This window comes from Nestor notabilis, unplaced genomic scaffold (genome assembly GCF_000696875.1).
Source record: "Nestor notabilis isolate BGI_N333 unplaced genomic scaffold, ASM69687v1 Scaffold36135, whole genome shotgun sequence".
NCBI classification, from domain to species: Eukaryota; Metazoa; Chordata; class Aves; order Psittaciformes; family Psittacidae; genus Nestor; species Nestor notabilis.
Window position 1 is genome coordinate 142 of NW_009929513.1, and position 25,763 is coordinate 25,904.

Below are 25,763 nucleotides of genomic sequence, written 5' to 3' on the forward strand. Positions count from 1 at the left end.
GTATGGACTGAGAAAGGATGTGCAGTCACAGGAAATGCATTAGCCAGTTTCTTTATGTCTTTTAAACTAGAAGCAGCTGCAAGCCATCAGCCTTTAAGTTCTTCAGCAGCTGGTTATCGTCTTTGCGTCCAGTGCATGTGAACATTGTCCACACAGTCAGTTGATCAGCAGCAAAATCCCTCCCCTCGGTGTGACAGTGGCAGTGGTGATGCTCACACCTTCAAGTCCAGTCCTGATCCAAAGCTCCTGCTCATCAGGACCAGCCCAGGGCTGGTGGAAAGGTTACTCGAACTTGTCAGAATGCTTCTCTGTGCGCAGAGATGTAGTTTCTGATCACAGGTCTAGCAAATACATACATATTTGAGCAATGATGTGTCCGGATATAACCAACACACGTGAGCTTACATGAAGATGCTGTGAGCTGGGCAAAGCTATTTGTGCTCAGGGCATTCCAAACAAGGAGATGAGGTACAAGAAGAGACGGGGACAAACCTCCCTGACCACAGTGGTGGGGATCAGAGTATCTGATGAGCCATCCCAGACCATGTCACATGCCTGCACCCAGGGAGGCTGAATGAGGCTTCCCCAGACTCCTGGATGTGACAGCAAAGAGCAATTATCTCCCCCCTTACCAGCACCAAGACAGGAATTTCGTCTGTCTTACTGGGTTTCCCAGCTTCTTGCTAGACACCAAATGAAACAGTCTCAGGAAGAATGGGTCCAGCTTGCAGTTTTTAAAATAGTTGTGGTTAAATACACTTCGCTTTGCTTTCAAGCTTTTCCCTGTTTCCCAATCTCTCCTCCTGCCAGTGTCAAAGTGCTTTTCATTCTACCTGGTGATCTCTCTTTTGGTCTAGTTCCTAAACTTATAACCTGCTTTTTATCTATATTTCTTATCCTTCCTTGAACTTAGTTTTCCATCACCCTGTTTGCACCACCACCACGATCAAACCAAGCAGCATGTCAGTCCAGCCCCGCACGACCTCACATCTCCCATGGTTCTGAAGAGAAGCAGCTATAAGATGAAGGGGCAAGATAACAGTCCCTGTAACAAGGGACTATGTCCACTTCCTCCAGGGTTGTGCAAGCCTTCACACGGGCTTCAGAGGGAAAGGTCACAGGAGGAGGCGTGGAGGAAATAGGTCTTCCCAAATCCCGTGACTCTGCGCAGAGCTTTCCCGAGAGCTCAGCTCCGAGCCCCAGAGGGATGCAGGTGCCTGAATCCCCTTTGACTCTAGTGGGGTTAAACACCAGTCTCCTCCTGAGGCTCTCGTCCGCAGGTCTGCAGACCTTACACTTGCTACACGCTAGAGGGAGCTTTAGGGTTTCTCGTAGTGCTTTACTGCTGTACCTGCTCCGCAGCTGAGGTCCGGCACACGGCAGAGCTGCTCGTTCAGCCCGCTGCACCCGCGGATGCTGCCCGTACACAAGCACCAGGAACGCCTGTAATCGTTTACCACTTCCTCGTACCACTCTTACCAGAAGCTCCACGGGTAAGCTTAATAGGTTATTAGGTAATGGGCTGGTCTATAATGCTGTGAGAATCTGGCCTGAATCCCATTGGCAACGGGAGACCTGCTGTGTGGCAGTCACCCAGGCTCAGTCACCAAGGACAAGAGTATCACTCTGGGTCTAACAACTTGGCCCAGTACAGACAACAGGCAGTAACTACATAGGTGAGACACATGGCACAGCTGGATCTAAAAATCCTTCAAGCACAGTATTTCAGGCCTAGACCATGTTTGCTGTGCAAGGTTTCCCCAGGCTTCCAAACAGCAATACAGTGCTTAACCCAGTGGACATACTTACGATCAGAACTAATAATTCTCTTATAACCCAAGCAGCCACCAAAAGGCACCTTGTTGCTCAATGCCCCTTTTCCCCCCCGCCTCAGATTCACACATGCCTACTGCTCTGATTTATAAACCTGAGCTACTTAGCTCATGCCGATTGTCAGAAGTGAGATTCTGGCTCTCTGCCCAAAGAAGAGAAGGGAGGGCAGCACTCTCCCCAAACAGAGACTTCACAGCAGGGACTCTGTATGAACATGCAACTATAGAATGGCATATCCATACGGAAGTGTTTTCAAGAGCAACTATCTGAAGACTTTATTTGATGACTAGCAGTTATGAGCTTTTCTTAAATCTTTCCCTTTTTTTAAACCTTCCTTTCTTCTCATGTAAGATATTCCCTCCGGCCTCATCATCTGGTACTCATCATCCTGCTGGCCTTGACTTGGGACTGTGGCGGAAATGCATTTTGGCTCAGAGGTATATCCTTCTACCAGCTCTTCCATCTCCTTCTGAGCTCCTCTGCAGGAACAGGGAATATGAAAATACCTTGTTTTCCACCTCCAGGCTCACAACCTACTGGATGCTCCTTGCTAAACCTTTTCTCCAGCCTGCCTCCTGTTGCCTCTTGTACAGCTACAAAATACAGGACTGTCGTTTCTCCCCCCCTTCCTGTGCTCCCACAAATCACTCATGTCATAGGCATGACATGGTCAGTCTTGCTCTAAGGCATATTGTTCCAAGTAAATAAGACCACAGCCACATGGCACCTTGCACTGAAGCGGCAAGATTCCCATTTGTGTTCACAACACCTGGATCATGTCAGCTTTTCTACAGCAAAAATCCAGCAAAAGCTGTTCTTTTGTTAATAAAAGCCATTCCCTGAGAAGACCACATTTGTATCGCTCCTTACCAGTGCTTGCCTTTGCTTCTGCTCCTGCCCCTCCAGAGGAAAAGGACACAGCACGCTTCATCCCCTTTGCCTTTAGCAGGAGTACACATTATTCAGGCAATTCTTGCCAGCACACCCTCCATACTGGCCCCTGTTGTGGGGAAGAGAAGACTTCACCTTCCAGCCCATTTTAACAGGCAGAGAACCATCAGCCAGGTTACTGCTCCACAGTTTTCCTCTTTAAACCAGGCATAATTAAGTGTCAGCTATCAGGCACCCCTGAAAACAAGATGGAAAGGTAAAGGAACTCCCCAAAATTGATTGCCCCTCTCCTCCATGTGCCCCATGACACCAGAGATCAACATGAGCAACAGTGACAGGAGCCACTGAGTAGGGCACTGCTGCCCAGTGCTTTAGCACGCAGGAGCAAGCAGGCAAGGGCTTTTGAGGGGAATCCTGGCCACTGGCACCTTGCTGCTTCTTGCTCAAGCTGCCTGCCTTGGGATGGTGGACGCCTGGTCTGAGCTTGCAAGGAGGAGGAAGAGGTCCTCCTGGAATAGCTGTGAAAGCAGCCACCTTGCCTGGGAAGAGTGGGAGCTGCAGGAACAGCTCAGAGCATCACCTCCCCCTCCTGCAGGCAGGCTCTGTAAGGAAGCTCAGAGGTGCTGCTGGGGGTCTGCAAGGCTCAATGACTGGGTTAAATAAAGAGCCTGTTATCAAAAAGGCAAGATGTGTGTGTGTGTGTTCATTCAAGTGAGCAGCAGCCACGGGTGGCCCAGGATCACAGTGATGGCCCCCTCCTGTCACCCTGCAGAAGTCCTGGTAAGACACAGTGACAGGAAACACGGAAGCTCCTTCTGAAATACTGCCACATGGAGATGCCAGCAAAGCAGGAAATTCACCCTGTATGTGACCCTGGTCCGTAAAGGACATCCTTTAAGAGCTCCAACAGAAGGAATAAACCAGAACAAAACTATCCAAATTCCATCCCCTATATATATATTTTTTTTTTTTTTAAGTACAAAGAGGAGCACTGGGGGTGGCACATTTTCTCAAAGGAACATGTGCTGCCCCTGCTCCACCAGAAGCCCACCAATGCCTGCTGAAGACAGCAGCCAGGCAGAGGAAGGGGTATTTTGCAAGAAGGGCCATGGGCCAGTGTTTCCTATGGGCATGCATCTACTGGCCCATGGCATCAACCATCTTGAACAAGCCACAGTGTCCTCATCTCAACCATTTCTCGAAGGTAGAAGAGCCCAGGCTGGTGAGATACAGCAAAAGATACAGCACTACCTTCCCCACTCACGACCATCTGCTCAGATCCCAAACCAGCCAGCACAAATTAGTCTGGAAGTGAAACAAATGCTGCCTGTAAACCACGGAGACATGCCCAGTCCTTTGGTCTAGGGCAGGGTGGCTCACAGCCATTATAATTAACTGATAGCCACAGGCTCCAGGTGCTCACTGCCCCAAAGAAAAAGGCATCTGATTCACTCCCCGTTACACAAACACTCTTCAGGAGCTGGTTCACTTAATTACAGGGAACTTGGTGCATTAGGAGCACAGATCCAGTATTCAAAGGAGGTGCCACAGGCTTAAGCCCAGGAAAGGCTCAGGCTAACCATGCATTGGAGGTATACTGGAATGGAAATGTCAGCATCATGTTAATACACATACATGTTACATACAAACCACACAGGGTCCAGTTTTCCTGACTATAACAGTTATTCCCACCATGGCTTTGAAAGCAAAAATGGCATCCCTGGGAATTTCAGGATGATCTGAATGACAAGAGGACTGAAGGCAGCACAGCACTGAGATGGCTTTTGTTACTGTGAGTTAGCAGTATCCACCCAGCAGGACTTCATGTGTCTGCAGCACACAAAGCATCATTAGTCAAGAGCTCACAGAAAATTGTCATCTGGTAAGTGAACAGTGCCTACTTTGCCATAGCAGCAAGCCTAGCAAACCAGGAGCAAGGAGATCTGCAGCCTGAAACCAGCTTCAGCACTTAGCCTCCTGCATCACCCTCTGCAGCTTCTACCTTCATGTGTCCCTGCTGGCTTTGGTAGGTGCTTGTCTCCTCCCGGGTGTCACATCCAGCACATGAGACTATCAGAGCCTCCTGGCACCACAGTAATAATGGGAATCATCAGTGTTAGACAGGTTTCAACCACTACAGGTAGTAGCAGCATTACTAATACATGCAGCTGAAATTGATGGGGCTAAGCTAAAGGGCTTTCTCTTTGAAGCACAAGGGACAGTCTTCAGAACACTGCTTACAAAGAGGTATTTGAATTTCTCTCTCTTTTTCATCTTTACTAACCCACTCTGCTGCTGGGAGGCAAAGCAGCCGTGTTTTTAAAGGAGAGGCTGCTGTCAGAAGAAGGCTGCCAGAAGGGAATTCAGTGTGATGCCAAGGGATGAAAGCAGTTACCCGTTCACAAAGGCTGAGGATCTGTCCCCTCCCTACTCTCTCCATTCTGTCCAGCAGACAAGATTTTTAAACTACAAAGTGTTAATGAAATGTGGAAGTTGTGAAAGAAAAGCAGCCTTTTTAGAGCTCTCTGAAGTTATGAAAACAAAGTTGAGACACAGCTTAGCAGATTAATAGCCTGCTATTTTTGCTGTTAATTACTTCATGAATAACCACTTCATTACAAATCTGGCTCAGGAAACATAGGGCGAGTTTTACCAATCTCTGCCTCCCTGCTTAGTCTGTAGGCTAAAGCAATTGTAACCACAGGCATTTTCCATGATCATTCCCTGCCCAGGGCTTCAGTCTCATATTACTTAGGAGTTAACAGTCTCCCCAGGCTTTCCACCTCAGAAAAGTTTACAAAGGATGAGTTGCCTCCACTTTTAAAGATGGAGAAACAGAGGCATACCCAGGGAAAGCAGCCAGTAAAAGCAGGTAGAGAATGAGATTGAGCTGCAGTTCTGCGCAGAGTTATGTTCCTGATTGAGGTTATCAATCCATCATTAAGTTACAAGCCTCACACAATCAAACTCACTATCTCTGTTCCTCCTTGAGGACAATTCCTCCTCCTGCCCTCAAGCAGGGTGGAGGGCTGTTTGTCACAGGGCTCAGGGGCCCAAAACCACCTCCATGGAGAGATTTTTCCACGAAGACAAAAGTTGAACTGCAAAGCAGCTGGGAGTAAAGAAGGAATAGATTCAAGCAGAACCAAGCAGAATGATCATTTATATTAGGCTTGATATTCCTAATGAAAACCCAAAAACAAAACCAGACAACCTCTGGAAATTGCAGCCAGATTCCCCAAAGGCTTTCTAAAGCAACTAACAGACTGCTACAGTAAGGGTTAATAAGACTAGAGTAAGCACAGACCTACCACTAAAACATCACACTGAACTCTAGTTACTCCGTTGAGCAGGACTGGAAATTTGATATGAATCAACTCCCAGGCTGAAGAACACAGTGTTTTTACAGCATTACTAAAAAGGAAGATTTTACCAGCCAACCTAACCCTCTCCTTCCCAGGCTTTTGTTTCACTTCCCTTCATCCTGATCTCAGTTACCAAGTTTATAAGCAAATACCATCAGCATTTTACTTCAAACCTGCTTTTGTAAAACTTCTCTTTCCCAGCACTAAAAAACCCCCACAGAAATACCGCATAAGTGTGTCAGAGCTCTAAAACTTTTCCTGAGTGGTAACATATTTCACCCATGTTCTGCAGAACCTTGAAGCTCCCAAGTAGCTGCTATGTGTGACATTCCCCATCAGTCTGCTCACAGCTCAGCTTAGGCAGTTAGTCCTGGCCCCATCAGGCTGAATAAGCCTGTTCACATTTGCCAAGCCATGCTTTTTGTTGTCCAGCTTTGGCCTGGATGGGAAAAAAGGAAATAGCCACAGTTACTCTTTGTTCAGTGCTCTAAAAAATCATCTTATTTTGTAAGTTTCAGGACTAACAGAAGTTATTTGCAGAAGAAACTGTGCTAAGGAGAGCCTGAAAGCTTATGTCATGGCTGCTTTTTGTCTTGCCTAACTCTAATCCCAAGCCAGTTTACTGCACAGAGCACACACTGCTGCTGTGTGCAATCCCTTTGGGAGCTCAGTTTGAGTGCCAAGCCCTCAATATTTGAATTCTTACCACAAACATCAAGTAGAAGCAACTGGAAAATTAATTCTCATATTGTAAGTTTATATAAAACCAGGAATGCTGTTACTCCGAAATACAATCCCATGCTGCTCCAGAGCCCTAAGAAGACAACTTGTACCTCAGTAGTCACTTCTCACATGCATGATGCCTTCTGAAGTCCAGCTCAGGTCCTAGCTATAAAGTTTCTGGGAGGCAACATTCTTATTATTGTTGCAGGAAAAACCACACCTAAGCTAGATAGAGAGAAACTTGCGTTGGTTTGTCTTGTAATTGTACAAGACTCAGTAACAATTCTGTTATTACTTTTACTCTTTACCTCCATGAGGTGCAAGAAATTAAAGGCAAGCCTGGCTAGACAAGGCTAGACAGGTGGGCTTTCCTGCTCAGCACCAGAATCTTTAGTTACATCAATCACATACTTAAAGGTGTGGGGTTCTTTTGTGGTCCCCTGCCCCTCAGCATGGCTCACTTTCTCTTCAAGACAGGAAGAGATCATGCTAGTTTCTCCATTCACCTCTTCAGAGCGCAGAAAACCTAGCCCTGGGTGTGCAGCACCACAAGAAAGCATGCAGCAGGAGCGTTTCCCTCTCAGCTTATAAGGATTTGGTGGCAGGCAGCTAATACATCCCATAAAAGACAGCTAGACAGATTTATTCTTCTCAATGTCCACAGTAATCAGCTGAAACAGGAAGAAAGGCCAGCAGTTAGAGCCAGACATTCTTCCTCTAGAGCTGTTTTGTTACCCGCCTCCCCCTTACCGAGTTAGTATCCATGAATTATCTGTGGCTGTAGTACACTGCGAGATCTCATCCTGGGTTTTGTACTGGGTTGTGACTGGCCATCCATGATAGAGCAGGCATTTCCTGCTGGAAGCATTTGCATTTCATCTTGTATTCTTACCTGATGAAGAGACTCAATGCTCATTCATCCTCCAGCTTATGAAGTAGTCATCTATTTACACCAGGGCTAAATCTGCCAAACAAAGCAGGACCACAGACCGCATCAGCCAGCCTCCTCTCCCTGTCCATGTGCCCTTAAGAGAGCAGCTATTAGCAGAGATTTACCTTCCCCATCCAAATCCCTCTGTTGCCACAGGAGAAATACAACATGCTTGCAAATAAAGAACCATCTGTGATAAGCCAAAGAGATTTACTGTTTATCTTTTGAAGGGTTTTGCACTCAGGGGCTGAGGGCATGCAAATGTACATACAACTTCCACATAGCAAGCAGGAAGAAATACCCCAAAAGTGTATTGAGATGTCCTTACACAGCAGTTTTAGGAGTAACTCAGGCGTAGCAAGTAAAGTTTACTCTTCAGATACTGAACCTACGGATAATTCATCCAAAGCATAATACCTTTTCTGATGAAGTCAATAAGCACCAGGCAGTAAAAATACCACAAAATACTCAAGCCCCCAAACACACACACAAAAAAAATCTCAAACCCACCCTTCTTTCACTTTCCTTAGAAGGAAACAAGTACTTCACAGGGCTCTGGACCCAGTTACCCATCAGCACATCCATGATCCACAACACTGACAGTTCATAATGCAGTTTTATTTTTCCTTTGTACAAAAACAAATATAAAATTTAAATCCAATAGAAAGTGTATACTAGCAATGACAAGTTTACATTACAGTAAGACAGGACAATGCGATGTGTACTGAACACCACATTAGTTTTAAAACTCTCAGTGATACATGCACTATATAAAAATTGCTAGAACTTTTAATCTATTTCTACCAAGAATATCCAGGTACCAAGACACTCAAGAACCAAAAGTAATCTCGATAGGCAGCATCTACAAAATCAGACCTTTTCCACACACGAGAAGAAACCAACATTAATAGAAACGTTTATCATTCTTTGTTAAAATCCTCTCACGAAAGCCATACACAAAATTCTTAGTAGATACAGAAAAAGCTCAGAAGTTTGTTAGCATAGGTAACCATTCAGTAGTTTAGAGAATCTTTTAGACATTTTGAAGAGATATTGTAGTTTTCAATCTCTATTTTTCCCCACAAAGCCACAACTACATTGACTCCTGTTTCAAAACCTAGTCAGTGGCTAAAACTAGCTCTTGAGTGAAGTCAAGGAGTAGTGTACAAAATATTTAACAGAACAGGGTGTGCCACATGAGTGTTTACTTCTTGAAGAAAGTCTTCTCCACATTCAAGGTTTGTTTATTTGTCCCATAAACAAGATTGTACCTGAAGGATGAAATGAAAATAAGGATTACCATAGTCTGCAGACAAAGTTAAACTTTTCCATGAAAGCATAAAGCTCACAAGAGCACAGCCAAGCCACCTCGTCAGTCTTCTCTAGCCTCCCTCGAGTTTGTGAGCCCAGGGAAGCTTACGTTTGGATAGGTGACCTGCTTTTATTTTTAGCAACACAGTTCTGTTGATGCTCTGTGGAGCCTTTGGATGAGGATTACTGCCAGGAGTCTACTCTATCCCTGGTGCTGGCAGCTGCATCTTGCTCCCTACTAACTTGCACATACATCATCCACATGTCACTGCAAGAAGCAGGTGAGTTACTCAAAGTAATTGGGAGAACTCCGAGTTGTATTCTAAATAATATTAAAGGCATAAAAATATTCTTGTAGGACTTTTTCTTTTTAAAGCAATAGTTACTCAGTAGCTCCAGACTTTGTCTCTATTGCATGCTGATATTAAACTTCTAAGCAAAAAAGTAGATACAAATGCTGCTTACCTGTAGGATTATGCCGGATGAAAAATACAAACGGCCTGTCTACTATGAACCAGGGAGGGGATGACCTGGCTATTAAAATTGCAGCTTGCAAGAAAGGTAAGGTTTAAAGTTAGACAAAGCAAGTACCACAACACATTATATACTCTATCAAATTGAAGTTTCCTAGTGTATTCTAGAAGCTTGCACAGGTAAAGATAAATGCCTAAAACCTACCAACATGGACATTTAAACCCCCACAGGTCACATGTTATTCTTACAGGACCCATTCTAAAAGACACATCAGAAAACCCACAGAAAGCTGGAAGTCTTGGGTTGTCACCCAGACAATGTAGTAACTCAGTCCTCTTCAACACATGGATTACCAGAACATTACACTGGTGGCCAAAGTGTTAGCTATTAGGAGACACCTCTCTAGAAGCAAGCCTGTTAGTACTTCTTAGAGGACACCAGTGGCCTGAACAATACTGGCGAATTGGGATTTTCCTGAGAAACTGCATAAAATACATCAACTGATCTGATGACAGAGCACATTCCTGCAGTGGTCTCAAAGTGGGCTATCTCTGCTTAGTGGTATAGCCTTCTCATACAGCTTTCTGTGAGCCTGACAGTTAGCAGTACAGATGCTTACTTGTTGCTGCAGAAGCTTTGGTTCCATCTTCACTAACTTCAATTTTCGTCTTTTGCAGAACATTAGATACATGAAGACCCTCTGTTCCTGAAAATCCCAAGGAGAACAGCACTTTCAGTAAAACTAACTGCAAGAGTCCTGAAGCTAGCAGCTACGCTAGCATAGCTCATAGTAATAAAAGCTGCTACAATCTGCTGAAATCCTGAAGTCGCAATAAAGAACACTACTGGTAATATCTTTGGATACAGTCACTAAGTAATTACAAATACTAAGTAATAACCTAACCCATTTACTAGGTTCTCTCACATCATGGTTTAAGTTTGAAGTGTTCACTTGCATTTTTAATTAAGCAAGTGACTGAAAAAATGTGCTACCTGAATTTAAGTTACACTCCCATTTATCTCAGTGTCAGGACAAGTAAAAAGGCACTTAGACACCTTGCTTTCAGTGAAACACAGGAATTTGTTTTCAAATTAGGCCAGCACAAAGCAGGCTTTTTTGTTAGATCTCTTCATAGAAGCTAAATTGGGAATTTAATGGAAGGAGAGACCATAAATAAAACAACATTTTAAGAGCCATGAGTTCAAAAATGTCTACACCTCAGTTACAGCTCTAGGTTGGTCCAGTCCCTTAAACCAGGAATGTGGTCCTTGAGCTTTTCTACAGCTCAAGAAGAAGTCACTGAACATGTACTTCGGGGAAAAGCTAAATACTGCAGTTGCAGTATTTGTTATAGTCTAAGGTATGGTACTGTTAGAAGTCCTGCCATAGACTTTAGACAGTGCTTGAGATCCTCAGGTTGTAATATCAAATCTTTAGAAGCTGACCAACATGATTTACTCTTGTAGCGCAGGATAAGGGGAAAAGAGCCATTGCAGCATCCAATAGGAGCAAGCAGCCATGCTTGGCTGGCCACAAAACAGAACTTAGCTCCAGTGTCATTGATAACATTTACCCAAAACGGACAACTACATTGTCAAAAAAAGCCCTTTATTTAGTGCCAGAAACTATGAATACGGACCACCATGGATAAAAAACACCTTCAATCAAAAGAAGAAACCTACCCACCACCACCCCAAAAAAACCCAACCAACCCAAACTTACTTGTTATTTTTGCAAAGTTTGCCTTCGACTGGTCAAACATATCTGTAATACCAAGTGCTTTCAGAGGGTCCTTTAAGTCTGTTTCTGCTACTGCTGTAAATCTAGTTGGAACAAGCAAAAAGGAATGCATCAGTATTATGCAGGAAAGTTGTCTTAAAAGGTCTGTTTCTCCTATACCAGAGCAGATAAATAAATGACCCCCAAAACACTTCATGAAGGAGAAATGGATCATACTAGTACTTACTTAGGTAAAATAACCTGCACTCTTTTTGCTACCATGGTTGTCATCCAGCTTCCTATTGTTTTGGTGCTGATGTGGGGAATGATAGCAGAGAGTGGCGTTGTACTTTCAGTAGGCAAGGCAATCAACATGCTTATCATTTCACCATGATATGGCAGTTCAATGATGTTGTACCACAGCTCATTCGGAGTACTTGTAGTGCCTAAAAAAGTAAGGACAGCTAATGAGCCATAATTCTTACAGCCTTAAACCTCTATTTTATCTTTAGACACCTACTGTTACAAGAGTCTGTTAGAAAGTTTTGCCCACATCTTAAAACTGACTAAAAAAGTCACAGACTGCCTGCCTTCCTGCTAGACAGTCCTTCAAAAGGTGTCATGGGCTCTGTACAGATGCTAGTTTGACCAAAAAAAAAAAAAAAAAACCCAAAAAAAAAACCCCAACAAAAAACCCCCAACAAAAAACCCCAACAACAAAAAAAACCAAACCACAAACAGGATGACACCATGAAGCTAATATTCACTTGAGTTTGACAGGCATATTGTTTCCCAGACCAACCTCATCAGCCCAAAGTGTCAAGCCAGTCATATTAGAAATGACCAGGTCTGTGAATCAGTTGGATTTCACCTGTACCAGAATCAACTGAGCACTGAGAAACAAAAAAGCAATAAAAAGCAGCAGACTATCTCTCCAAACTAAAGCAACCTTGTAGACAAGCTCTTTTTCCTCCAAGAGTTATTGGAGGAGCTCCTGTTTGAAGTAGTCTGTTGCATTTACTTCATACTCTTGCTTAATAAGGATCTCTTTAGGAAGCAGCTTTAAGTCCTTCAAGGTAGTGGAGAGCAGCCACTCTCAGGTAGTGCAGGAGGCCAATTAGATGAGAAGGGGTGAGGTAGAAATGCCTCTGAGTTACGGTAAGTGCCAGGAAGACTGTCTTTGAGCAGCTCTCTTCTTCCAAGTTCCCTTTGGTTACAGTAAAATTTCTGGCATGTGACTGGGAAGCAAAAGTTTTCTTAGAGGAGTTTCAAGTGATAACTTGTCAGTTTAGCTACACACAGGTTTCTGGATAGCAATAAGATCTTATTATCTTTCCCATTTCTTCATTTGAGCCTGCACTTGTCAGCCTAAGCTGAAAATTGACATCTTCATTAGAAATTTAATCTTGTTGCCGAAGCCATGTAACCTGCCTTGACTGAGCTCATATTGCCAGAAAACTGACAATACTACACTTATTTTGCAGGAATTGTGTCAAACTTGGCAGTCTGATTATTTCTTTTTATTACAATACTGGCTGTCAGACTGGGACCTACAGATCAAAATAGTGGTTGTCTAAGTCATCTACAGGACAGTGACAAAAGGTAAACTGTCCAGCAGTGAGGTACTACTTTCCTGGTCTGCTATGTGCTACTACCATGACTACTGTGGCATATCAAAACAGGAGGGGAGTTCATCTTCACAGTCAACTGATGGAATTTAAGATACTTTAGAAATTTTAATTTTTAAAGATCCCTTTGCAAGCATAAATAAGGCAGAAGCCCTGCATTCAGATATCCAGAGACACCGCCAAGTTAGGACTCATGTTTGATTGGGTATTTCTCATGTCCCTTTCTAGCTTCAATAGATTTTCTAGCTTAACATAAGCCAACATAATGGATTTTTTCCACTATCAGCATCCAATTCAAAAGCCTTTAAGATAGCCTTGCTAAAGCTCATCTTAAGTGAACTTCTTTCAAACTCCACAGATAAGTAGAATACACTTTCCTACCTCACCTAACTCATGCTTTCAGCTGTTACCTTAGGGTATTACATCACATCTGCTCTAAATACATGGATTGGGGACAAAGTTACAGCTGTTTAACATGAATACTAATACTAGTTGAGCACTACAGACAATAAAACTAGACATAAGCACAGTGGGTCTTGGTTTTTGACTTTTTAGCAAACTGTATTCTCAGGCCTGTTTCTCAGATTGTATTTAGCATATGTGGAAGCGAGTTCCAGGCAGCACTGCTCTCTGCTTGGAAGGACAAAACAAAAGTTTTTAATCAGAGCTTCAATCTTACTTTGACTGATAAAAATCCCCATAGGGCTGCAACACTGAAGCACGCTGCCAGTCACAAAGCTGCCTATGTCAGCTCTGAGAGTCTCTGACGGAAGTTTGGCTGAACCTGCCGAACTTCTTTTCACTTATGACTCCATTTGAATTCGGAGAGCAGTTTCACACCTTCAGATATAGCCAACATACTAACCCTGTGCTCTTCTGGGTCCCACAGGACTGGGGACTGTGCAAGTCCCATTTCTTTATTATACAGTAAAATATAGATTGATTCTATGCAAGTCTCTTTCATACACAGCCCATCACCAGATAAACCTCAGGGTTCTGTTTTTGTTGGCAGTTTTCCTTTATTCTCCTTCCTCACAAAAATAAGGATTTCTCCTTACTGCAAAGCTTAAGTAACATGCAAAGTTCTCAGTTTGGTTACTGCAGAATTTGCATTCTAAAGACACCAGAATAAGGCAAGCACCTTGACAGTACTGAACCTTAAGCAACTGTTAAATACCTTGCACAGCAGGCTCATCCATACCTCAGCTGCATGAGATACTTCTGTAATGGAAAGCCTCCTACATAAGCTAGATTAAGCAATGCTGCTAAACACCATGTGTAAAGATAACTCTCAGTTTCAAGGGAAAAAAGCAAACTTTACAGGCAGTGATAGTCGGAGTTACTGAGCTTACCACAGCGGAAGATAGATAATTGGGACAGCATAGGAACTTGGTAGGTCTTCCCATCAGCTCCATAAAATGGACGTTTCTTTGTATTTTCAGGTCGAAATCGCGATTTCCATAAGCCCTTGAAATACACAGCATTTACTAGAACCAATCTGGTCAAACCACCGTCAATATCATCTGGAGCTACAACCTGATCGATCATTCCTAGAAGAAATAAAGGACGCCTGAGTATTTGCTGTCATAACACAGGCCAACTGTTCATTAAAAACCTGAAGCACATACTACTTTAGACCTTTTGATCTGCAAGTGTGCCAACCCCTCATGGGGAAATACATTTGAGGGTCATAAAGCCAACAGTATTCTTCATCATAAAGCAAGCCTTTGGGACAATTAGAAAGCCAATGTATCTTGCTGATTGCCAGACTGACATTATAACTAATCGGGCCTTCCCCTTTCAAGCATGTGAGCAGATGTAAGACTATGTTACAGTGGTAACAGTTTTAGCTGAAGCACTTCCCCATTCACACACTGCTTGCAACATTGCTATGCAAAACTGGTTGACATGGTAAAGAAAGAATTTGACAGCCTTATTTCACAAATACCACATCCAACATCAACACATTCCTCACATCCAGGAGGCACTGGTTTTAACTAAGAGATACTAAACATTGTAGTTCACCCAAACTATGAATATGTTGCAATACATGATTTCTGTCTTTAGCATATGTAAGCTTAACAACTAGGTGCCAAGAGGCTTGGACCATGAGTTCTGTCAAGGCAGGGTTAAAGATCCTCCACTAAACATGATTCCTAAGAACACGGTTGTATCTTGCAAGAGTTTAGGGCAGTAAGAACAAAAGATTAACATCTCTACAGCTTTCCACCAATCTGATTTACTGGGTCAAACTTTGCGTTACTGGAAAACATCTTTTATGTTTGAGAAAGCATAGCTCCAAGAGAATTGAGCTTGGATTTCTCAATAGCTGTGTAATGGCAGAGAACAGTAGAAGTTCCCAATCCCACAGGCAGATGGACATACACGCAGACTATAAGTATCCCTTAAGTCCACCAGACAGGCTCATCTACTGGGGCAGTGATACTGCAGATTCTTGGCCCACCAGCTCTAAAGTATTACACTAATACCAGCACAAAGATAGCTTTCAGCTGCAAGGCCGAGCTTTTTCTACCTCCCCATCTTCCCCAGTATTTCCATCCAAATCTGATAGGTCTCAGACACCACCCTGCCAGGCACAAAGAGCACTCGCCAATACTCACCCCTCGTTTCATTTTTCACCCACTGGTTGATGGAATCACATGCTGCACTTGTGTCCTCAAAGTCCACACTCTTGACACTGCACTGAAACACCTCTTTGTTCCTTGTAACAAAAGGCACTTCCATTTTAAAGCCATTCTTTGCAAACACTGCATTAGCAATTGTAACAATGTCTTTATTCTTTTTTGAGACTATGAGCCTGTTTATCTTCTTTAACGCTTTACCAACTCCTAGTTGGAAAGAACAGCAAGTTTAATTTAGAATAAGATGATGAACAAACAGTTACTTCATATGCAACTATTAATGACATTAAAAATTAGACATCAAGTATTGGAGTAGACAAAGAGACCAAAGCAGGCATTCTAAGAGGCCTTCCAAAAATCCATTTCTGATCTCTCTTCTGAGGGGTACTGCTTCCCAGCAAAAAAATATGACCTTCACTGTGATGCCTGCTGCCCATCTAGCTGTCTGCTCAGAATGCTACAGACAGTGCTCGGGATAGTACTGAGGTTCAAGTCTTAGAGTGGAGCCACTAACCATGCTCCTCCACAAAGACTGTGTTCCAAAGTGTATTTCTTATCATATAAGCCCAGGTTACCTGTCAGTTCTGTGACAGTGAGAAAGTCAAGGCTCACCAGCCTGCAGGTGGTCTTGAACCTCAGAATGCAAAGCAAAAGTTGCTTTCTCACCATCTTTTCTTCCCATTTATTGGGGAATAAGGGAAGCTGTCAAGATTTCTTTGGTAAGGTTCAAGTCTTTGCTTCCTTAAAGACTAGGTCCTGGCCTAAATCAACTACAAGCAGGAGTCAACCCCTTAATATGAGCTTGCCTTTAAAAAAACCACAAAACAAAACAAAAAACAAAACAAACAAACAAAAAAAAACAAACAAAAAACCAAACAAAACCACCAAAAAACAAATGAAAAAGGAAAGCATCAGGTTCCAGTGCTTACAGTCAAGATCCTTAGGAGCCGAAAGCAGCTTGTATCATCAAGTGTTTGCTAGCTCCTTCACTGTATGTAAGCGAATGCATATGGTAGCACAGAAGAACTGCTATGTTCACCATACCCAGTTCTCCCTGTTGTTATGGCTTATGAATCAGTGCTTGTCTACACAGGGAAGCTATTGCCAGGCAAGCAACTTCATGTTCAACCATAATATTGAACAGGATCCTTGGGTAGCTGTTTTCACAGCAGTTATTAATGGGCTCCCTCTGCTTCCCAAAACACTTCAGGAGGAAACATTTCCAGACTGCTTCCTTATGTAGACAAACTTGAGATAAGGGATATGAAGGGAATAAATTAGTTCAGCGTTATTGTAGTAGCTGCATGTAAGAAAAAGCCTCAGATGGCTTTGCTGTTTCATGTATCATGAATGCTTTAGCAGTACCATTTGTATGAATTTCTACATGTTCACTCTCCAATATTATAGGTAAATTTTTTTGAGAACATACCATAACAGAGGTTCTCAAACTGTATTCTGTGGACCACTGGTGGTCCACGGAGCACTTGCTGGTGGTCTGGGGAGAGCTGGTTGGTCTCATGATGCTGGCTCTCCTCTTTGCTTCCAGCTGCTAAATTGCATTAAAAGACAGCTAAAGATAAATTAAATACTTTCCAACTATTAACTTTCCAAAGAAGCAGTTGCTGTAGTTGCCAAAAGACTGCAAGGCAATCATGAACAAGAGCAAAGGAGATTTGTGCAGAGATAGGTAGCAATCCCAATAACAAGTCCCTGTAATAAGTTATTGGCTACCTTCTAAGGAGTTTGAGAACCTCTGTGTCTCACAGCTAGGACTAGGAAGCCTGCAGGCCAAATAAAACTAGTTGATATATCACTTCAAGATTTTTGCAAGGTTTTTATTTTGAGCATTCAGATGTTCCCAAAGTTGATTATCCCATGAAGAGATTTCAATCTACAGCATTTAGATCTTAAGCTGACAAATCATTTTGCTGTACTTCAAACCCAGAACCAAAACAGCAAAGCAAATGAAGACAGGACAGCATGTTATATGACAATACTGCTCAAGATTTAAATGTGCACTTACCTCTTGGAGAGTTTCCTATTCCTGGAAGTAAGGCAGAATGCTGGCACTAAGACGTTAAGTCTTGCTGGCAAACACTCACAAAATACTCAGCATGCAAAGTAAAGCAGCAAGAAACTTCAGCCTACACCCTCTCAAGGGGCAGACATTGGCAGATGAATATAAACACAAATGCATGCAGTACCAGGCACAGAGACAAGCAGAAACAGCTGTTTCAAGAAGAGGGCACTACAAGGACTACAGATTCAGGAATCCTGACAGCAGAAACATGAATGAACAAAGCTGAAGAGCATCAAAGTGAAAGTATCAGTTGTATGGTTAGAGTTTGCCTTGCTTTCCATGTGGTGATGAGAAGTATTCTCTTGCCCTGTTATTTACGAGTGGCACATTAGAGGCCGTTTAGTACAGCCTGCAATGGGGTACTGAAGCCTTCCTGCATACTGCTGGCATTGGACTGCCATCCATGATCTTCTGGAAAATCAATTTAGCAAGGATGAAGGCAGTTCTAGCCAGGGCCCTGAAGTCATTAACAAAGCTGCTTACAAGCTAGTTCGAGTATATGTACATGTCCATACTCAAATTACCAATTAACCTCAAGCATATCCAGTTTGTGCTTTGGTAAACAGAGTTAACTGGTGCATGATGCCATCTACCACACTTTGAAAGCCACCTCAGAAGAGCATGAGGATTCTGACAAACCACAGCCAAAACCACCTTAGGAATCACTGACCATTTACGCTGTATCTCATCATAGTTGTCAGCTGCTTCTTTGTCTTGCCATCAGCACCCAGCTGCAACACCCCCAGGACTGATGCAATCCCATGAGGAGAAACAACAACATTGTCCTGAGGTTTAGCTTTCACTATCTGATTGAAGACCTGGATTCCAACATCAGAGCTAAGTTCCTCCAGAGGATAAAAACTGAACTGGGAACATACAGATGTTAAAGTCCCAAGAACAAGGATAAGTGGGAAATGCCAGTTCATGATTTCTGGATGGAGATAACCTGTAAGAGAACAAGAGGGGAAAGTTAAGTCAGCTTTCACAAGTATAGCATTTTCATTTTCAGCTTAAGTTCTTATTTACCTAAAGAGCAGGCAAGTCTTGCATATGCTCTGGGAATCACACCTGTGTTTTAGTACCACCAGTATTTTAGGTCTAGGGATTCCCAGAAGCAGGAGATAACCATAAAATGTCAGATATCAGTGAGTGACCATATAACAGGACAAAAGCTGCCAAGCTGGGATACTACCTTCCACCACACAAGTTCAGTTAGTTTTGTGTTTCAGTTAAATGGAGTCTTAGCATTCTATTTCAGCTGCCCTTTAGGATAAATTAGTGCTAAGCAGCCTTATGGTCCTTATCCACAAATGTGATGGTAAGGACATTTGACAGACAATTTTCTGCAGTGAAGAGAAGCACGTATACATACGCAAACAGACATTCTGTCTTGGAATTTACACCTGCCCAGAATAATAAGAGTTGGCTGTGTAACTAGCATTTTCCATGATAGGAATATAGAGGAAGACTTTAAGATACTAAAAATGCAAGGTTAAGTTTGGATTTTAGCCTGTGCTTTTCCATTTAAAAAATTCAGCAGCTAATGAGTACAGAAGGCAGCTCACATTCAAAATGGGCCAACCTTCATCTGCAGATTAGCACCTAACAGAATGCAGTATCGTTATACCCATGACCTCCTAGGAAAAGGAGGCACAAGCAGCAACAGTTTGTTCAGGACCTCTCAGCAACTGATTAGAGAGAACCAAGCCCAAATCTTAAACACTGAATACTGTAACTACTAGGCTGTATTTCCTCCCTCGTGGAAGTTCATTCAATCCACTTTTTGTTAGGACAAACAAGTACCTGGAAGAATAGTCACGCACTGATTTATTTCATTAAATTAGGTACCCTGCTCACCTTTGAGAAGTTTGATCACAACATTTTTGTTTTAAGACATCTCAGTTGCATTTCTAGAGCCTTGACTTCCATTTTCAGCCCAACAAGCAAGTCTGCTCCCCCACCGAGCTGACTCTGGTGCTCCAAGAGCACATTTAGGCGTTAGCCTCGAACACACTGAGGAGCCAACTAGTTCCCTAGTTCAAAGGCTAAATCAGGGCACAGAAAGCGTACAGCCAAAACCCCAAAACAGGAGTCTCTGCCCAGCACTGCACACTTGTTCTTCTGCCTCCCGCAGCCCCGAGCTGCGGCCGCAATGCGCAGGCGGGGAGGGTGTTTCGGCTTGGGTGTTCTTCACAGCCAGCTCCCACTCCCACAGAAGGGCGTAGGGCACCAGGGAGCTCTGCCACTGCACAGCCTACCTACGCCGCAAGTTCAAGCCATGCCACAGCACCCCATCGCCAGAAGCCAGCTGGTGTTTGTACAGATTCATTTAACTGTCTTTTAATAGCATGTACTTTCACTGTGCTAAAGCACTTGAAAGTAACAAATACAGCACTTGCACTTTCTTCTACACCATTTCAGGGCATAGAATCAGCTTTGTCAATGTTTGCCACTACAGCACAGAAAAATCAAGTGCTGAACATAAAAGCAACACAGGAGGCAAGGCATCTTTCTCCCCCCAACCCAAGTGTTGGTATTGCTGTGACCAGAAGAAGTTGGACTGATTTCAGCTATGCAAGTGAAAAATGCTGTCCTACAAAGCAGGTTAACAGCTCACCCACTAATTAAGTCTTTCCCATCAACCTGCTAATCTGCCAAGCAGTTTTGAAGTAACTAAAGTAACTCCACAATTCCTTCCAAAGGAGCTCCACACCAGCCATCAACTGACACTACTCAAGCTCAGTCTGAAAACTAGACTGGATTTCACTGGCTGTGAAAAAAAAACAACAGCCCACAGCTACCAGATATTCTTAGCACTTACAAGCAAGCAAACTGTTAACATTGGTGCGATACAGCCTGTCCCATAGAGTGATGGAGACCAGGGATAGTGACAGGCAACTGCAATCCCAGAGCACACAATCTGAGCTGTAATTTGAAAACCCTGCTTTCGAATGAGGCAGCTCCACCTGGTCCAGACAGCAAACAAGAAGAGATTGGGCTATTTTGAGTGCATCTACCCGTGACACATTACATGGCCAGAAGTATATTATGAGGGCAAGGACAGTAGTGACACTTGTATGAAATCAAAGAAAAGTGTTTTATTGTCATTTACGTACTGCACCTGCCCAAGCCTAATTGAAGTTAGGTATTTCTCTTCTTTGCCTTTATCACCCAAGTTCAAGTCCCAAGTTTTGTACTTCACTGGTGACAGCCCCTGCCAGACTCAGGGTGACAGCTACCAATAACCTTCCATTTTCCCTATGACATGTGTGAAGCCTTGTCAAAACCACCCAACTCTGCTCCCAAGGCCACTGCTGCAGGGTTTGGGGTTTGCTTTTTTTGTTTCACAGCAACACTATTACCTCCTGCACCTGGTTTCTCCAGAAGTCTCCACACTTGCCCAACCTCTCCCTCCTACTATGCCATTAGGCAGGTTGGTCTCCATTTTCGAGTGCAATCTCTAGCAGATGCTTACTCAGTAAGTGAAACAAAGTTGTGCAGTGCTCTGAGCACAAGAAAAGAGTAAAAGTGCTATTCAGCATTAGTTAGAGCAGTCACTTCTTGGCCCTGCCATGCCCACTGGATAGCTTGACCAGCTGAGGAGCTAGTTTTACCTTTGAGCTGAAGTGGCATTCATGTTATTAATGCTTCTGGCATGGATTTCAGTATATTCAACTTCTATGCAGTTCAGTAACAAGACATGCATTTGCATATCCTGAAAGAAACAGCTTAAGTACAGTGCAAGGAGAAAAAATCCAAAAGGATGTAGGATGTGTAGGATGGAAAACAGCTGACCTGCTATACAGAATACCAACAAGCTTTCAACAAGCTTTCATAATGCTGAAGCTAAAAACTTAGAGATAGTTAAATTTGAATCTAATGCTTCAGAAAGCCGAACAAAAATAAAAGCTAGGCATTTCTTTGCCGATGACCTTTATATTTTTATAAGTTAACTGAGAAGGAGGAAGGTATATAGGCAAATTCATTTACATAAGCGTGGGCTTTTGAAAGCTGCTGGACTAAAAATCCCTTTTCAAGGTAGGCTGCCCATTTCTTAGATTGTGAACTTACAGGAAGGACTTCTCACAACTTAAAACTTCCAAACGGACAATGGAAACACTGTCACTCACGCTTATTATTCCCTAGGTGCATTTCTCTGCAACAAAACCCCCAAATGCAATTTGTTATGCGAATCCTGTTCTTAACCCTAAAGATTCCAAGCAAAACAGATGTGTCATGCATTCAGCTGTATGAGGGATGCCTTGTCCATGGCAAGCATACAAAGAACTCCATTACTCCCTCTGCTTCACTGAACAGCACCGTACCAAGTCCTGCACACCATGCTAAATTAGTAGTTACTATCTGTATCTAACTGCAGAGCCTAGTTTAAGCAGCTGAAATAGTCCTGCCAGGTAGAGGTCTGGGGAAGGCAGGAGGGAAACACTGTAGTGTGTCCTATTTTCACTTGTAATTTTGTGTTGTTTCATGACAGATGATGAAATGTCTTCAGGCTACCAATCTCTGGATGACCTCAGCCTCTAGCAAGTGTTGCAAACACTAACCTTCACACATACTAGGTTGTGCACTCAATTCTCACTAGGCTCAGCTATTCACATCACCCACATAATGCGTAGTTCAAGTTTTTGGCTGAAGTTATTATGGAAGTGTTTACGTCAACAAAGAGGACACAATGCTTTCAGCCTGCAGTTATAGAATGCTTGGTACAAAAGCAAAGTTATATTAATACCATTTTATCTAGGTCTAGAAAGGCATTTGGCAGAGCAGGGAGAAGTTACATCTTCAGCCCCATGCACAAAAGGCTGCTGAGCATGGAGATCCTCCTACAGGAAAGCACTATGTTAGGAAGGACTCAATTTTGAGAGAGCCAAACCAACCTGCTGCACTCCTCCCAAGAGCTAGAGAAGGAAGTCTGGTTCAAAATCAGAGTAAAAAGTCATGACCTGGAAGAAAAAACAAAACCCAACCCAGATGTAAAGTGCAAGTTGGAGAAAAGACCTGTCCTAGAGAGCCTGAAGAACACTTCATAGTTAATTAAGGAAGAAAGTGACCTGTACATAGCTTTTTATCTATCTCTACCAACTGCACTAAGTACTGTATCCTATGAGACACATCTACATGTTTATTTTGAAGCCCAGCTTCAACACCTATAAGCTATAAGTGCATTCTAGCGGCTGCAAGATGGATTCTACAATTTCTTTGAAGACGTATCAAGCATAGGGAAGTTTAGACACCAGACTTCACTTCTGCGAATAGCTGTAACCAAAATGGCAGCAAGCACAGCTAAACAGAGTAAAACTAAAAAGCAGTCTTGCAGCATTGCTGGTCTTGCTGTACTGAGCCCAAAACACTCAAAGCCCTTGAGCCCACATGGCAGGCACTGGGCAGCCTGAGTGCCCAGAGAAACATGGCCTGGAACAAACAATGGGGGACTTCTCCAAGTTTGAGATGTTGATGTTCCCTTGTCAGTGCCATCTGTGCTACTAATTTAAAAGTCTTATTTCAACTGACATGTGAGCTCAAAGAAAGCAGCTTCACTTCAGGCATTTAACTAACTCTTTCCAGCAGGACTGAATAAATACTCAACCAAACTTGTTAGCAGTCATTTATGGAGCTGGCTGAGCATACTGCAATTGTTTCTCCAAAGCAACGAGACCACTCTGGTTGCAATGGGAAGGTCACATGCTGGGTCTTGTTCTTCAGATTACGATGCACACTTGGCAGCATATTAAAACACTCAAGCCTCTTGGTAGGCTTCTCTCCTCACAGGTGTTCACAACTCCCCTTCTGCCTAAGCCTCTTCCATCCTAAAGCCTTCAGCTTCAGTATTCTCTCCTACCAGGCTGCTTGGCCTCTGCTACATCTGAACATGCTTTCAGGTTCAGAGCAGCAGGACCCATGGTCTGAATGCAGCCAAGTTCAGAAATGGTTTCTTCTACAACAGAAATAAGAGATGTTTCTTCTTCCTCCCAGTTTTCTGGTACGTCCTGAAGGCTGGCTCTTCCCTTCTAGCAACTCTTTCCAGTGCTTCCTGCTTTAAAGTGAGGAAAAAACCTCCAGACATCCCCATAGAAACAATAAATAAATAAATAAATAAAGCCACATTTTTTCAACGTGTCAGGTCACATTAAAAATACCTAACACAACAAAACAGATTTTTATTACTGAATACCTGGAAGGTTTAGTACATGCAGAGCACTACTAAGAAAGGATGATTGCTAGCTTTTCAACAGCTCAGTACTTATATTGCTCAGAAGAGGAGTAAGTTACTGTCAACATGAGATAAACAACTTGCACACAGAGATAAGCTGGAAGGTTATTTCAAAAACATTTTGTATGTTAAGATATTGGTCTGACTTCAGGCAACACAGCCAATGTTGCACACAACTGCAAGCAGCATGGTACTGGTTCTGGGGCTTTCCTCTCTCAATTTTAATTCTCTCTCTGCTATTTCTAATTCTCTCAGTTCATTAGTGCATTTGCGTTTGTTTCAAAATGGACCATCTCCATCTGGACACCTCCTTTTCAGCTGTGTCCAACCAGCCTCCCTTGCCAAGGGGGAATTTCCCAGCAGAACACCAGCTTCAAAAACTGGCTGGTCCCGATAGGAACCATCTCTTTATCCAAGCACAGCTCCCACATGAGCCAATAGTTAGAGCTCAGTGTTTCTTTATGAAGAGTCCTGACCACTGCTTCATGGGAGTTTCCCTTTAGCACGAAGGCCAGACAGACAAGCATTTAAAGCTTTCTGTAGCCTCACAACTAGTGTCTCCAGTTCATAAGCCAGACCAATTTTCTCACCGGTATCTTCTGCAGTATTAGATGGTGGTTCATTGTAGTTCACTTCATGACACAAAACTGATCTGTGAGATTGACCAGAGACAACTTTTGATTTCACCACTTAATTGTAACTGTACTACAGCTATGAGTTGCATGAACATACATAGACATTTATGTATCATTTGCTTTTACTCCACCTCTCATCTATACATAATGACAACTTTAGCTCTGCTTCATGAAACAAATACAGAGTTTGCTGGTATCACAGAGCAAGAGGCACAGAGAATTCTGTGACTTTATAGTACTACCACCATTTCCAAACTTTATTTGTGTTCTTTCATTATGGTAAGCTCTACAATTATTGTTAAAGTTTCTATGTGTTATTTACTCCTGTATTTAAAGCAGAGTTTCCACAATCTTCTCTAAGATCTATTATCAAGTCTTACAGTATCAGAAGATTAAAGAGAATTATATTTTTAATTTACTGGTGTCCCTTTAATATAGAAATGGTTTTGTTGATCTTAAGTTCTTTATGCAATGTGGTTATTTTAATGTAATGAAGAAACAGCATGGGACAGTCAGCCCATCATGACTAATGCTGCAGAACCAGTTTCCCAAAAAGATGCAACAGTAGTGTTTCACAACATGGTAGTAAGGCTAATCCCTCTTGCTCTGGATTCACCCCAGTAGAGGGAATGATGGTTCAATAACTAAAGCATTTGCCTAAAACTTTGCAGCAGGTCCACAAACTAAGCTCCCATTTCAAGTTTTTGTGGAAAAGCCTCATGGAATCACAGTTCCCACATTTAACGTACATTACAATACTCACTATGCAAGTACAGGCTCATTAAGAGCCAAAGGCAAACCTACAGGATTGCCAGCTCCTATTAGTAAGGTACAGGGTATTAACTCTTTGGTAATGGGCCACATTCATGGAGTAGCAGCACAAGGTGCTGGGCTAACAATGGCTGGCACCTCACCACCACCACCTTTACCTTAACCCCAACTTCTGCTATAGTATTTGACCTTCTTTCCTTCCTTAAAGGATATTAAAGGGAAACCCAGTACCCCTATTCATCTCCATTTGTTGCAGAACTCATCTGATACCAGGACTTGCACCTCTACACCCCTGCAAAGCAAACTGAAACTTGCTCCTTCTCTCCCCAGGTAAATTTTAATCTGCAGGCCAGCAACACATGCCCCATCTCCTGCACATTTGAGGCTGAAAGAGTAGAAATAGCCTTGTAGAGATGGCTCCATGGCCACTTTGAGATTGCATGCAGAGCTGCGCTTGGAGCAGATTGAACTTCATGAACTTCCCAGTACACATCCTCCTTCAGAAGGGTTAAGATACTAATATCCAAGAC

General features: G+C 43.0%; 1 protein-coding gene across 4 annotated transcripts; it reads right to left on the reverse strand.

Annotated features, from left to right (window-relative positions):
* Positions 1–8,340: 8,340 nt before the first annotated feature.
* On the reverse strand, positions 8,341–18,540 carry SERPINE2 (serpin peptidase inhibitor, clade E (nexin, plasminogen activator inhibitor type 1), member 2). Of its 4 annotated transcripts, XM_010014996.1 has the most exons (10): positions 18,269–18,540; positions 17,542–17,562; positions 16,948–17,067; positions 15,498–15,725; positions 14,229–14,426; positions 11,496–11,694; positions 11,252–11,352; positions 10,148–10,234; positions 9,520–9,603; positions 8,341–9,014 (listed from the first exon to the last, which is right to left on the reverse strand). In XM_010014996.1, exons 1-10 carry the CDS (start codon positions 18,522–18,524, stop codon positions 8,977–8,979), a joined length of 1,332 nt encoding a protein of 443 aa, XP_010013298.1. In that variant the 5' UTR covers positions 18,525–18,540; the 3' UTR covers positions 8,341–8,976. The 4 variants fall into 4 exon arrangements, with proteins under 4 accessions (XP_010013298.1, XP_010013299.1, XP_010013301.1 ...); XM_010014997.1 differs by lacking the exon at positions 17,542–17,562 and having other exon boundaries at positions 18,269–18,538; XM_010014999.1 differs by lacking the exons at positions 16,948–17,067; positions 17,542–17,562.
* Between the last annotated feature and the right edge of the window lie 7,223 nt (positions 18,541–25,763).

Bases quoted from the DNA above. Each gene is read 5' to 3' on its own strand.
- SERPINE2 (XM_010014996.1), bottom strand. From the start codon at position 18,524: ATGAACTGGCATTTCCCACTTATCCTTGTTCTTGGGACTTTAACATCT. The intron at 10,235-11,251 runs GTAAGTTTGGGT...TGGGATTTTCAG, and splicing joins AAACTTTGCAAAAATAACAA to GAACAGAGGGTCTTCATGTA. The intron at 9,604-10,147 runs GTAAGCATCTGT...CTTTCTTGCAAG, and splicing joins CAAAGCTTCTGCAGCAACAA to CTGCAATTTTAATAGCCAGG.